The following is a 15178-nucleotide window of genomic DNA, read 5'->3' on the forward strand; positions in this document are numbered from 1 at the left end:
CAGTGTTAAGTTTCATGTTTCATTGCACAGAAACTGTAAGAAAAATGTTGCCTAACTAATTTCTATGTTTAATGAACTGAATATCTGCATTCGTTAGAGAGAGATGATTGCTTTCATCCTTTTTTTGATATTTTTCACACTTGCAATCTACTATCCACTTTTATATTGTATTTCAGCAGCCAGGTAATATTCACAGCCAATATTCAAATATTGGAAAATTTTATGTAGCCATGCTACACAATAAATGATTCGCATGATAGTTTCCATATGTTCGTTGAAGCTAAAAAAATCCAATAAAAAACCACTTTTGTATAATTTATAATTTTATTTGTACAAAAACAAAATTAGTTATAACAAAAGTTAGAACACTAAAAGACAATAACTTGGTAAATGAGGTCTTGGTGTCAATACTGATGATGTTGATGATAGTGATGATTTGACATGATGATCCTGAGTCAAAGTGTTCCTTTTATCACAGGAAGTGTAAGTGAATATATGAAGTGGTACACCTGGAAAGAAATTGAAAACTGTTGAGAGAAATTATAAAAATAGTTTCAAGATTGAAAAAAATATTCATTTACCAGCAATAAATTGATTTAAGGTGATATATCTTAAAATAAAGGATATTTTTAATACAAAAGAGTTTTAAGTACTCTGTGCTTCAGATAGTTCTGTTCCAGATACACTTAGAACAGGCTAACGATGCTCTGACAGCTTTATCATTAACGACCACGTTGCTTGGATTCTTATACACTCGATTCGTAACTTTTCAATAGTATTTACCTGCATATAGTGAAAGATACAATTACACTTACAGTACATGACAGAATACAGAAAACTGATGTCCACCCCTCTTGTTTTATAGTAATCAATGTATTTTATATTTTTTTTACTTATTTCGCGGCGATGGGGATGAATTATGTCAATGTCCAGTTGTGACTCGAGCACGGCTGTAAGATCGTCGATAATTCAACGTGCTCTGCCACTAAGGTGGATCTTACTAATCAAATGACCTGATTGCAACAAGACGACGATATATTACAAATATATAGAAAAGAAACTACCAACTCAAACCAATAGAAACATTTGCTGATGGTAGCGTCTGTTATTATTTAGTATTCGTGGATATGTAACCTCGATTCCTAGTGTGTTGAAATTTATGAACGGTTGAGTTAAAGTATAATCTAGTGTGTTAATAGTGCATAAAATGAACCTAATTTCTTTTCAGATAGTGTCAAAGTAATATACTTCCTCTGCTGTTCTTGGATTCAAATTTATTGGTAATAAATATGAGAACTTGTGGCTCTCTCTGTTAGTTGTACAACGAAATATCCACTACTATGAGAAGTATATAACTGGAGCGAAGTATTCCGTGAGCAGTGCTTACGAGTAAATGTTCTTAAATAACAATAGGTTAGTGGTAATATAATGAAATGAAGATATTTATACCGTTAGTAATAACTTTGATTGCGTTTGTAATGAATTGAAGAAAGCTCTATCGTTTGTAAGATATCGATTGTGTAGTATGAAGTGGGATGAAACTAATTTGATTTGAATTATTGTTGGTATGGCGTTTTTACAGTGGCCAGAGGTCTCCGTTACAATCCCGAACTGGGAGTTCTTTGTCACTGTACCTTCATCAATTTCACCATATCACCATTCACTCTCATCTTCGCGATTAGCAGAAAGGGGAAGTAAAATAAACCAAATCGATCAATCAATTTTCGTTCGGGGACATTTTCTAGGGGGTTTAAGCCCGAAACACTACCAATATCATCTGGATTTATGCGGAACCTGCCCCCAAATTAGAGTATCTGAATGTGTTAGACACAAGTGATTGTAATTACACATCAGGAAATGATACAGTCAGTAAGTGTTCAGAAGAAGGATCGACAACTTCGAGATACTTAACTGAATGTTTACACCTTAACCTTGTATCCCAGTAGGACGCATTATGATTGCTGGACTAAGACAACAATAATGCACCAAATTATATCATAACTGTTCAACAATGAGCCCCTATATCTGTTTAACCCTTGTCTCATGTTCATTAGAGCCATATGAAAGTCAAAGATTTACGGCACCTCGATTCACAACAGTCACCAGACGCCTCCCAACAAGGGAAAAATAACACCCACCAGTAGCCGTTAGCAATGTAGACACTCCTTAAAGCACATCGCTCCGATTCTTTAAGCAATTATAGTCCTTGTACTAGTATTAAAGAACAAGGAGTGGTGGCTGAGACGTGAAAGTGATGTACAACCAAACAAGTAGTTCTGCATGTTCTGGTTTGTTACTGGAACAGCCTGTGGACCTAATTTCACTTTCAGGGGTCCGCCCAGCGGAGAAAAGCATTTACTGTGGGACCGAAAAATGGCTCTGAGCGACTTAAATTATATCCCCAAGCTAGAAACTGACTTGTAATTTCTCTGGTTCTACTACAAGGAACCTAAAAAGGAAATGGAGAACGAGAGGATAGAAGGAAGCAGGTTGATGAAAGTGAATCTTCTTGCTTGGAATGCAGAGCAAGGTGGATGAAAGTTTGGGTGTGTTTCAATGGCACGTTTCAGGTTTTATGTCAGTGTTTTGTCTGGCTTCTCTTGGTCAGGGGAATGACCTACGCTCTATTCACTCCACAGCTTAAAATTCGCTTAATTAACCTTTTCGAGCAGGCTTCATGTCCAGGGAGATAGTATCAACTTGGGGCAATCCCCGGCACAATGAGTCAAGGCAAGAGCTCAATAAACCTTTTCTTGCACTTCCAAAAATAGGCAGCAGTTAGGCTTGTGTTCAATCAACTAACCTATCTCTAACCACGCACTTGTCCAATTGACCTGGTATATTGCTCTATTTATCCTGGTTTCCTAGATGGTAATGAAGATATGAAGTGATACCGGACTTAGGTCTCTGTCAGAACAACGTATCCTAAAAACACTTCCATATTTATCGTATTATTGGTGCTAATTATACTAACTTACTCCCTGACATTACAAAACATATAGGTTTTCATGCTGCAGCGACACAAGGCTGCCATCTGTCCCCATCCAGAGAAAGCTTAATCCTTCTAGGTGACTAGTGCCAGATAAAGCAATAGTAGCAAGCCTTACCTACTTATCTTACGTATGCGTCTAATAGCACAAATAAACACAACTTTACCTAATCACATGATTAGTTCTGCTATTAGATACTTGAGTAGGTTAGGCAGGTAAAGTTTTGTCCTTCTAGCATGTATCTCCAAACTGCGATATCTGCCGCTAGACGCTTGTTTTCTAGGTCTATCTCGACATAGTACTTGTACAGCGCCTTGAATAACGTAGTGTGGAAAACGACCCAAGAAACTGGTTCCCCGAGACGATGACAAGTAGATGGCAGTGCGATCGACACAGCGGCTAATTTTGTTATGAAAGTAATGCGGCTTAGTTAGTTTTTGGAATATATTGTGTAGATTTGTTTCTCTAGAAAGGCGGTAAGTGAATTGATGGAAACAGTTATATTTGTGGAGTGATTTGCAGTCAGGAAATGGTATTAATTTACACAGAAAAGTAACATAAATACGTTTTATGTGCAACGCAACACGAGCATCAACATATCGCATGTGAGGCTGGACGTCAAACGTTGGATTGTGTACACAAGTTTATTTTTGTATACTAATAAAATTGAAATAGTGTCATGAAGGGGAAAAAATGTTTCGTGGCGTACATATTATGAAGTCGTTTTCCCGAAATGCAGATATTCGAAAGAATTTAATTTCATATTCCATGGAGTTGAAATAACCGATTACGATGTACCTTGTCATCTCTATCAACAATTGCTTCACATTCGTGTCGATTGGTAAGTAGAACTTTGGTGTTAAGGACTGTGCATTTTTACTCGTGACTTGGCTGTAAAATGTCTACCTTGTACTTGATGAAAATAAACCGCAAATTAATTAAATTAATTAATAATAAAATAAATTAATTAATTAAAATAAACGAGTATTGTCTGTGTGAATTTCCATAAAAATAATATTTGTGACAATGACAATATTAATGAACCTTTCAGGATAATGCATACACAATACTAATTCTCGCAGCAATTGTCATGTTACGTGTTACAATCCATACCTATGTTTTCTTCCGTATTATTAATAAAAAACTCAAGGACAGGTCATGATAGACGGTTCATAATATTCTTTAATATTTTCGCGAGTACTGTACCAAATATCATAACAATTTTCTGATGCAAAGAAATGTTACAAAGAAAAGAATCAGACGTTGCAGCAAAAAACCCATTTACTTCCATTATAAGCAGTCGAGCGCTGTACCCCGGTGTCAACACCAGCGCCTCTAGCGGATTTCATTTTCGAGTGGAACCAGCGAGAGAGAGCAAAACCATGCCGTTTTCCACACTACGTTATTCTAGGCGCTGTAGTACTGGCTTTCTGGTTCCTAAGAATAGTTTTCCAAATAGACCTTTAAATTCCCCAAAACAAACCTTACACTTCTCTGATAAACAGAATGAAACCCCATGTGCTAAAAGTGATTTAGGTCCTTCCTTCACTTCGTTTATTAAATGTGTTCCAAGTAACAACATTCCAGAATAAAAGGATATTGATTCCTGGTTTATTTGTAAGTTTCTGAAACCGTGCTTTCAACGCAAACGTCTATGTTGACTTTTTTGAGAATTTACAAATTCATACATTCATTTCTTACGGTTTGATATTTCATTTATATGACTGTAAAAAAGTAATGCCATCTGGGATTGGTAGAAGAAAACAATTGATTTTAATATAGTTGCAAACAAGGACATACTCTGGGATCGTAGCTTTAAAAATTGATTGTTTGGACTGTTGATGATGAAGAAATAAATGCAGAGGTTCGTTTACTTCCGATTTCCGGCCTATACTCAACCCAAAATATTGATGCTGTGCCTATTCTGTGTTAGGTGTAAGAACGAAATCAATGCAAACATGCACACGTGACTATTAAGAAATCTTATTGGTAGCTGTGAAGAATCTTGCGCGTAGGAATATAGTGCGTGTGAAAAAGTCATTTCATTCAGCGTAGCTACAATACTGAAGTCGTTGGGCTTTAAATTAAGAGCTTGAAAGCTGCGACCGAAGTATTCATGGATAATATAACGTCAGAACTAACAAATAGGAAAGGAGCTATTTTTTTAGAGGTTACTTGTATTTGCTTACAATAACTTCGTTCGTGCAGTGGATGGAGAATGGTATAATTTATTACAACTTAGTACCCAATTAAGGACAGTAGGTTCGATGTCAAATACAGCTCTTAAACAAAGCGATGACTAACATTATTTAGATTAATCGTAACTCGTACAATACTGGTCATATTTACATATTTTTTCTATTACTACTTCAGGAGCTTGGACAATCTTTGGATTAAAACATGAAAACAAGGGTTCTTAAAATGTTAAAAGGGCAGTCAGAAGTTAAATTCAAAATTTCGACAACAATTTCATGTTTTAACCTAAAGTTTGTTGAATCTCCTGAGGAAGACACATAAGGTGCTGAATACTTGAGGAACAGTGGCGGCGATTGGGCTCCAAAACCAAGGGGGGGGGGGCAATATATTTCCCTTTGTAGATAAGGTTTAGCATAGTGCGGGGGCAAAAGTGGGGGGGGGCAACTGCCTCCTCGCCCCCCTAATCGCCGCCACTGTTGAGGAAATACAGACAGGTGAAATATAAAATAACCAGAATTACAATATTTACCGTAAGAATAAAACATGAGAATTATAATAAAGGAACTGAGACGGAGATTAAAATTTTTATCTTAACAAAGCATATTTTCATTACCGTGTTGGTATTCTGGCATGACTTTGCATGTACCTATATTGACACAAAATATTAATTACAAACAAATGCTTGCGTTGTTCAGTTTTTAAACTATCACTCATTCCTTATCTTAAAAGGATGTTTGAAGATTTACATGAACATAATTTGATTGATTGATTTCGTTACTTTACGTCGCTACTCTCACTTTTTTGCCAATCGCGACGAGGAAGATGAACGGTGATAAGGACAAGCGAAAAAGCACATGGGCAGACACTGCACAACCTCCACAGAGGATTATACTGCCTGTGAGATCAGGCGCCAGAGCTTCGTTAGTCTGTAAAATGTAATAGAGTGTGCTTGACACTTAGAGTGCCTTCTGAAAATATCACTCCTTTACCCAGACATAAGTAATAAACATTACAAATAAAGTGAGATAGATGAACATGTGTTTTTGCATAGACTTGGAATATACACATTTGGTATTTTCGATTTTTTCGAACCCTGGACTACATTCTGAAGCCTAACGAGACTCGGGTGTATGAACTCGCAGAGAGTACGTACAATCCTCTATGTGACTTGGTTGTGTGCTGTCCGTTCATCAATTTAATCATATCATCATTCATCCTCATCTTCACGATTAGACAAAAGTGTCAGAGAGGCGATGTAAATTTAATCTTTTTTTTTCATTTTTGTAATTTATATTTTTTAAATTAAATTTGTAAGCGTTCTAGTTGAAAAGTGTACATTGTCTCGAGAATCTGTGGATCAAGGTCGCGCATAACGGTAGAAAAGGGGAGAAAGCGAGTGACAGAGCAAAGCCGTGCGAGCTGCTGCAAACGGCTGGTAGCTGCATCCTCGTGTTTTCCTTCATGGGCTCTTGCGTTCATTGGTCGAGCCCTCTCGATCGTTACTTGCTCTAGAGATTTCCGTTACATAGTGTAGTTACAAAAATATGACAAGACTTGAAACTTTGAGATAAATATTAGAATTTATAATGGATTTGGCTACTTACCTAAAGGATACATCCTAGTTAGCATCTAGCCCTGGTGCCTGGAGGACTGGTAGCTACCATAGGACCCTGAACTTGAAGACTGGGACTTCGATGGGGAGGAAGAAATCTGCGTGTATCCTGGAGAGACCGCATACGCTGGAGCAGGGGCGTAATACGGGGCTGCATAAGTGTGAGGGGCATAAGCCGGTGCGATAGCATAAGCTGGCGATGCAGCGTAGGTTGGGGCTGCAGCATAGACAGGGGCAGCAGGTGGTGCGTGACTGTAGACTGGTGCTGGCTGGCTGTAGACAGTTGGTGGTGGTTGGCTGTAGACGGCTACTGGTGCAGCACCACCGTAAGCTACAGCAGGCACTGGGTAGCCGGGGTTGTAGTAGCCCAGGCCAGGATGGCCATACACCAAACCACCTCCGTAGACTGGAGGTGCAAGGTATCCTCCGTAAGGGTATGGTGCGGCGGCGATTGCGGTTGCTGGTGCGGCGGTGGTTTGGGTGGCTGTTTTCTGGGTTGCTCCCCTCTTGTCCTTATCGAGGTCGCTGTCTGCGGTTGTTTCTGCGCAGGCCAGAGCGAAGAACATGCACAAGATCTGGAAGAAAATGATGAGATTAATGAACAAGGAGAATTATTTAAGGCTCCACAGTAATAAGCACAGACAGATGTTCAGATAGATTAATTTTACTACTATATACACCTCCGTGTCGGTTACTACAGCGTGCTACGATCTCAGGGATCCCAGGTTCGAATCCCGAACAGTGCTTAGGTGTTCTTGGTGCGTGTAGTTCAGTTCCACCATATCATCACTCATCCGTATCTTCGCGATTAGCAAAAATTTTTTGTACTCATGGCGCAGATGATTTTGTACTTCCTGGCAGAGATTTTTCGTACCACTGGACGAAACTTTTGTACTCCTGGTGAAGATTTTCTTGTACTTCTGGCGGATATTGTTTTATACTTCTGGAGAAGGATTTTTGTTCTTCTGGCGGAAATTGTCTTTTAATCTTGACGGAGATTTTCTTGTACTCTTGGTGGAGATAGTTTTATACTTCTGGAGGACATATTTTGTACTTCTGGCAGAGATTGTCTTTTACTTCTGGCGGAGATTGTCTTTGTACTACTGGTGGAGATTTTATACTTCTCGAGGAGACATTTTGTACTCCTGGTGGAGATTGTTTTATACTTCTGAAGGAGACTTTTTGTACTCCTGGCGGAGATTTTCTTGTACTCCTCGTGGAGATTTTATACTTCTGGAGGAGATATTTTGTACTGCTGGTGGAGATTGTTTTATACTTCTGGAGGAGACTTTTTGTACTCCTGGCGGAGATTGTCTTTTTACTCCTAGTGTAAATTGTTTTGTACTTCTGGAGGAGACTTTTTGTCTTGTCTTTAAGGACCCTCCTTCTCTTCTCCCCCTCCCCCATACTACAGCGCCTTGAATAACGTAGTGTGGAAAACGACCCAAGAAACTGGTTCCCCAAACGGATGAGAAACATAGATGGCAGTGCGATCAATGTCGGTGCTAATTTTCTTATGAAAGTAATGCGGCTTTGTTAGTTTTTGGAATATATTATGTAGATTTGTTTATCTTGAAAGGCGGTCCGTGAATTGATGGAAACAGTTATATTTGTGGAGTGATTTGCAGTCACGAAATGACATTAATTTGGAAAGAAAAGTAAAATAAAATTAATAAATAAATAGCATGCGTAACACAAGAAGAAACATCGCAAAGTGATTCCGGACATCAGGTGTTGGATTATGTACTAGAGTTTTATTTTTCTATGTTATTAGAATATAAATAGTAGAGATATTTCATACCGAGGCGACAAACCACAAGTGTCGCTTGGAAGCGAGCAGTCCGTAATCAATGCAGCCTTACGAACCGTAGAGAGACAAGCTCTGACTGCACCGTTTCCTCAAGGGGATTGTACACCAAAGCGACACGCGACAAACGATACGAAGATTTCACACCAAAGCGACACGGGTTTTTCGGTCCAAGGCAACTTTCACACCGAAGCGACACATGTTGCATGGAAACGAGCCAATCAAGAGCAACATTTCACATCGTAGTGGCATGACGTGAAGCACAGGCCAGCGTTCGGTTGGTGAAATCCTCAAGCGATAAGTGTCGCGTGCCCCTTGTCGCTTTGGTGCGCAATCTCCCTAAAGCAAGACACTCAATGCATCGCGCATGCGCGAACAACAATCCACGGCAACATGTGCAAGCTATTGAGGAAATGGCCCAGTTTGAGGGACGCACAAGCGACAAATCGACACGTGTGACTTATCGTGTCGCCTAGATCTGTTGTTGTAATGTGCGGTTTATCGTGTCGCCTATCTGTTGTTTGCACAATTAGCAGCGAACGCTTGCCAATAGACTGAAGGCACCATGTCGCTTGTCACTTAGTTGGGAACTCCCCCAGTAGCGCGTCGCTTCGGTCTCAGCACCCTTCCTTTAAGGAGCTTTCCGACCGAAGTAACAAGTAGCACGCGAATACGCCATATGAACGTGTCGTTTGCTGTTTGGACCCTCATGTGCAATGAATGCTATTTTACAGTCTGGAAGTGTGTGTCACTAGTGTTACAGTGTGAACATCCCGTGTCGCTGGTCCCATTGGTTTGAAAGTTTCCTTACACTCATGTCGATGGCACTAAGAAAGTTTTGTGGGGTTCCCCATGTCGTTTCATGCAATCATCATTATCATCATCGCCGCGATTAGTTTAAAGCAGAAGAAAAGAGACAGTAAATATCCAAATTACAAATGCTTCAGTGTGTATATCTTTAAAAGAAATGATGATGATGATGATAATAATAATGAACCTAATTCATACACAAACATTTAGTTGCCAAGAGCATTCCACGCGTATTTTTTCTCCCGTATTATTAACGAAAGTATGACGATAACAGGACGTGGTCGACTGTTTAGAATGTTCATTAATATCTTCGCAACCACTGTACCAAATATCATAGCAATTATCACATTCATAGAAATGCTTCATGTAAAAGAATCAGACGTTGCAGCGAAAACTCCATTTACTTCCATTATAAGCAGACGAATACCAAGCACCGGGTTCAACAGCAGCGCCTCTAGCGGATCATTTTCGAGTGGAACCAGCCAGAGCGCGCAGAACTGTGCCGTTTTCCACACTACGTTATTCAAGGCGCTGTACCCATACTCTGCATCCTGCTTTCTTTGCGTCATTCCTTCTTCTACACAGAAATCTATTCGATTGACATGAATAAAACAGATCATCTGTTTGTAGCCCATGTTTAAGAACCATGATATTTGTGTCGATCGCCAAGATAGAATAATTTTATCAAACGCCAAAATGATATTTATGTTTTTAATAGGATGATCGCATTCGAAATATTACCTGAAAAAGGGAGAGAGGAGTAAAACACAGTTTTCGTTTGCACTTTAACACGAGTAATTTAAATATTCTCTCTTTAGCACATTCTACATGTATCTTTACGACACTAGAACTTAATAGTAACCTATATAGTATTGCATTTTCAAAATAATAAAAATAATATTTCTTAAATTTGTGAACAAGTGGTGCATTTAACAATGTGTATATTATTGCAATATTTTTTTTATAAATGAAAATATGACTACCATCTAGGGTGTATTTTTGCAAATATAGGATATGCACGTTTATGACATCTAAACACTCTCTGCATATAAATGTGTCCATAAATCGGTAGCATTCATCCATTATTTATACAGGGTGTCCGAGTTGACAGTAGCCCGACTCCGAATAACAGTTACATGCCAAGGATCATGAAAAGAAATGAAGTGTGTGTACTGACGACCTTGAGTATCTACCACGGTTCAAGTTACAATGAACTATTCCAATTTACTGTGCAATGTAGCCGTCATTTGTCTCGTAGACAAATACCATTGATCCGGGCTACTTTTACTGGACACCCGGTATAAAGGTTTTAATTTTTTTTTCGAACTTCAAAGTCAGATAGACATTTATTTGACGAGACAATGGCTACCAATCACTAACAAAATAACATCAAACGGCTATTGTTCTAGCATGCTTTCCAATAATGAGGTGAATAACTTCCAATGTCAATTGATTCTTGAGCCATCCTGTATATAATCTTTAGGAAGTCACTGCCAAATTGTGTGCTAAATTGGGCTTGGTCCTTGAAATTTAATATCTGCAACTTAAGCTTGATTTTGTCATTAGAACTAACAATAACTTACAAATATAGTGTTATTTTTAAATATTGTGAGAATTTTATGAGCAACAGGTACTTATTATTCATACATAGATTGCATGATTTTTTTTTAGAAATATTGTAACTCGAACCAACTTGTGTTGACTTTTAAAAACTAAGAAAAGTAAACTTATGATGTTTAAGATAAATTGAATCTAGCAGGTAGGGCGTAGGTGACCTGGCGGTCAATGACACCCCCTTTTACTGGACCAGAGATTTAACGTCACCCCCAACTCCTATAGACGTTGGGAATCAGTCAAGATGTTTGTAATTTGACATTAAGTTCACTATGATTGAAGGATGTAATATTGATGAATGAAGTATGTTTCCTAATATCTATTTAAGTATTTACATTTCAATATTCCATCAGTTCAACAATAAATCGAAGAGATAATGTGTGTTGGCGGTTAAAAAATTTATATACGTTCGCCTTTATGCTCAGATAGGCCAATCGGAACTTAAGTAACAGCTGAAAGTGTGATATGGATCTGGCAACAGTGGAAATCGAGCCGGAAATACTTGATTTTAATTCTACGTGCTGGTGGTGTGGTGGTTAACGTTGTCTTCTTGTGCTCAATGGTTTATGTGGTTCATATCCTACCAAACTCCTGTAAAACCAGAGAATAGAATAAACCTTTTGATTCTTTTCGAGCAGGCAGTGTATTAATATATCAGTATGTGTACTGAGAAGTTGGGAGAGCTAGTGCCAATACAATCTTGGAAAGAAAAATATGAAGTAGAATATGGTTTAACGTATCAACAAATGGCTACTTATTATCTAGCGTCATTTCCAACTCATTTATTTTAACTATAGCCATAGAATAAAAAGTGTTTAGAGGAAATAAAAATTTTAATGTACTAGCGACATCTATTATCTTGAAGCTAAGCTCTTGAGACCAAAAAACAATGCAATTTGCCATGGCGGTAGTGATTGTTACTTTGTTGCCGACCTTAGTCCTTCACGGTTAACCTAATTGTATAAACAAGTCAATGAAGATAGGCTAGTTTCATCGAATCATTCAGAAATCGTGATTACTCTATGAATCCATTATGGCGCTCCCTTCAGGTTACAATACAATCAGAGGTGAATCTAGATTTTTTTTCTGGGAGTGGAACAGAATGAGAAGTAACACTGGACACAGTGGCGGTGATTGGTTCCAAAGCTTTGGGTGGGGCAAGGACAGTTTACTTCTCATTGGTAGATAAGGTTAAGCACAGTGCCGGATCAAAAGTTGCAAAACTTAGGGTTTCAATTGCAAGGGTTCGCTTTATTTGTGGTCAGATAAACTAATACGTACTGGACCTTCAATGTGTAAATCGAATGTACAGTCAGCGGCAATAAAAATGAGCTATTTATATCCTGCAATACTCTACTCCCTGCAAGGCGTTATGCTTAACGCTACGAGGAATGTTGGATTTTAATAGCATACAAGCTGATTACTTGGCATTTACATAGCAATTTCGCACCTTCTGTGTAGGCAACCAAATTCGTCGTGCTGTGTAGCGGGAAGCATAACTTGCAGGATCTGACACACAAAAAATGCCACGCGACAGAATACTTGTATTTTATGTTCCCTTCCCACCCCCACCCCTAGGGGTGCCAGGGGTGTCTTACCCCCACATTATTTCTTTCCAGGTTGCAAGTGATATGTGTACCAAGTTTGGTTGAAATTGCTACAGCCGTTTGAGAGTTATGCCGGAACAAACACACACACACTTCTATCGCCACCGTGCAGAGAAACGAGGACTTAGGTGTCCCATTTTTATTGCCTGTGACTGTACCTCCAATCGGAAAATAACCAAGAACCCTCTGATTATATGGTAATAGCACAAGTAGATTTTTGTGAAATAGAAGTAAAGGATTCGCTTCCTCTGTCGAAACTGTTACAAACATTGGAAATATTTTACCAAGAATATTATCGCCTCGTTACCAACAAGCCCCGGGTTCAAAATCCATTGTCGACTTATTGGTCTAGTAATTAATTAATGGGTCCCGGGTTCGAAACCCGATAATCCCACTTTTAACATTAGGTTCAGTCCCGATTAGCCTATTTAAGCAAAATGTGCACCCCGTGCATATAGCAGCGTGCCATGAAGGCTCGTTCTCGATCGCGGCCATTTTGAAGGTGATGTGATCAGCAGCACGCTCCGAACGTCTTTACCCATTTTTTTAGCTGGGTGAGCCTCAGAGCCGCTTCATGCAGGGACAAGACTGGAAAAATTCCGACCTTAGATCAACCACGCCGGGAATCGAACCCGGTTCACCACGTGGGAGAGACGCCATACCGCCTTAATTAAGGAATACCCCTAAACACAATGTCCGAGCCGGGATTCGAACCGGGGACCTCTGACTTCGTAGCGCGCCTCGCTGACCACTCCGCTACGGGTATCGAACCCGAGACCCCTTGATTACAATGCGAGGACGTTACCACTACGCCATCGGGGAGGCTACCGACTAGTCCACCGCAGCCACCACCCTAGAGGCCTACGCGGTGGTCTTGCAATCAGGGGATCCGGGTTCGATTCCTGGCAAAGACACATTACACAGTGTTTCGTGTTCCTCTGTAGGTCCAGTCCCGATTAGCCCATCAGAGCATACACTGGTCTCAACAACAAAGAATCAAAAGATCTTCAAGAGGCAGGTCACCAAACACAAGCATCCCTTAGAGACAGGGTGTCTACAGTTTCAACTTACCAAAGCCCTCATGGTGTTTCGTGTTGGCACTTCCTTTGACGGCAAACCAAAGCTGAATGAGGAACTCACCCAGAGTGGACTAGTTTTATACACCCAAGTGGGCAGCTGGTACATAAACTTTCTTTCGGTTTTCAGTCGAGTCAGCCACGCCTTGGAAACATTTTCGCGTCTCCCTCCTCTCTTCCCCGCCCCTGTTCTAGTTCCAATTGCTCTTGTTTGCTTTCGTGGATGACACTTCGTGAACTCTCTGCCCTCCAGTCTTCACAAAAAGACATCCACTGGGAGCATTGCCTATAATTTCCAACGTCTACCTCCGTTTCTCTCAGTGTTGCCAAACCAGTTTAGTAAAAAAATAACTGAAATGGAGCAAATATCACTTGCAAGGAGATGGGTGTGTGAAGATGCAAGAAACTCCATGTCTTATTAAAGTAAAAATCGATATAGCCTGGTTTCGAAAATCGTATATAGCTAGCTGAATACAGAAAGAATGAGAGAGAAAGATAAAGAATATATTGTTTACTATTACAGGTATAAAGAGGACTAAAAACAACAAAACAAAAAATGAAAGAGAAACAGCCAGGTTTAAAATGAACATAGGAGGCAGTGCAGAGCTTTAAGCTCCTATAGGATAAAGATGTAACTTGCTCCCTACCCTGAAACAAAGAAAAATGCTTGGCCCCCATTTTAATCTCCTTTACTTTTTCTGTTTACCATTTCTTATGTCTTCTTCCTAGCTTTCCATCTTCTTCTCTGTCTTACTTCTCCTTTCATGTACTCCCTCTCTTCTTCTTAATTTATTCTTTAATGATTTTCCTATTCTTTCCTATCTTTTACAACTCCCTCTCTCGTTTCTTTTATTACCTGACTTTGTAGTTTCTTTATGGCTCACTGCTTCTCTTTCTCTATTCTCTCTATCTATTTTCCTTCTATTTAACTTTCTCTAGTTTATCTCTCTGTCATTCCTTTTCCTTCTATGCATCTCTCCTCTCTCTCTTTCTGTATCTTATCTCTCATTTCCTTTCCATTAATTTATCTCTGTCTTATCTCTCTCTCATTTCTTTTCCTTTCATTCTCTCTCATATCTCTCTTTCTCTGTCTTATCCCCCTCTCTCATTTCTTTTCATTCTAATTATCTCTCTCTTTCTCTAGCTTATCTCCCTCTTTCTCTAGCTTATATCTCTTTAATTTATTTTCATTAATTGTGTTATCCTCTCTCTCATTTCTTTTTCTTCTAATTTTCTCTCTCTTTCTCTAGCTTTCTCATATCTTTTCATTTAATTTATCTCTCTCTTTCTCTGTCTTATCCCCCTCTCACACCCAAATGTCAACCTCACTTCCACGTTAGTACACCCTGGTCCAAGGACTAACGAGGCTCTGGCGACTGGCCCTATGGCCAGTATAATTTTGTTTGTATTGTCCTGTTCTTATGTCCTTATGTATGCTGAGTGCTCGTTTACAGCCTCAGCTTTTA

General features: G+C 39.3%; 1 protein-coding gene across 1 annotated transcript; it reads right to left on the reverse strand.

Moving 5' to 3' along the window:
• Positions 1-305: 305 nt before the first annotated feature.
• Positions 306-13781, reverse strand: LOC145980764 (uncharacterized). The gene is made up of 3 exons (XM_083113830.1): positions 13708-13781; positions 6791-7373; positions 306-509 (listed from the first exon to the last, which is right to left on the reverse strand). Exons 1-2 carry the CDS (start codon positions 13717-13719, stop codon positions 6816-6818), a joined length of 570 nt encoding a protein of 189 aa, XP_082969956.1. The 5' UTR covers positions 13720-13781; the 3' UTR covers positions 306-509; positions 6791-6815.
• Between the last annotated feature and the right edge of the window lie 1397 nt (positions 13782-15178).

The sequence above is a fragment of the Lepisma saccharinum genome, chromosome 28, assembly GCF_977018435.1.
Source record: "Lepisma saccharinum chromosome 28, izLepSacc3.1, whole genome shotgun sequence".
Taxonomy (NCBI): domain Eukaryota; kingdom Metazoa; phylum Arthropoda; class Insecta; order Zygentoma; family Lepismatidae; genus Lepisma; species Lepisma saccharinum.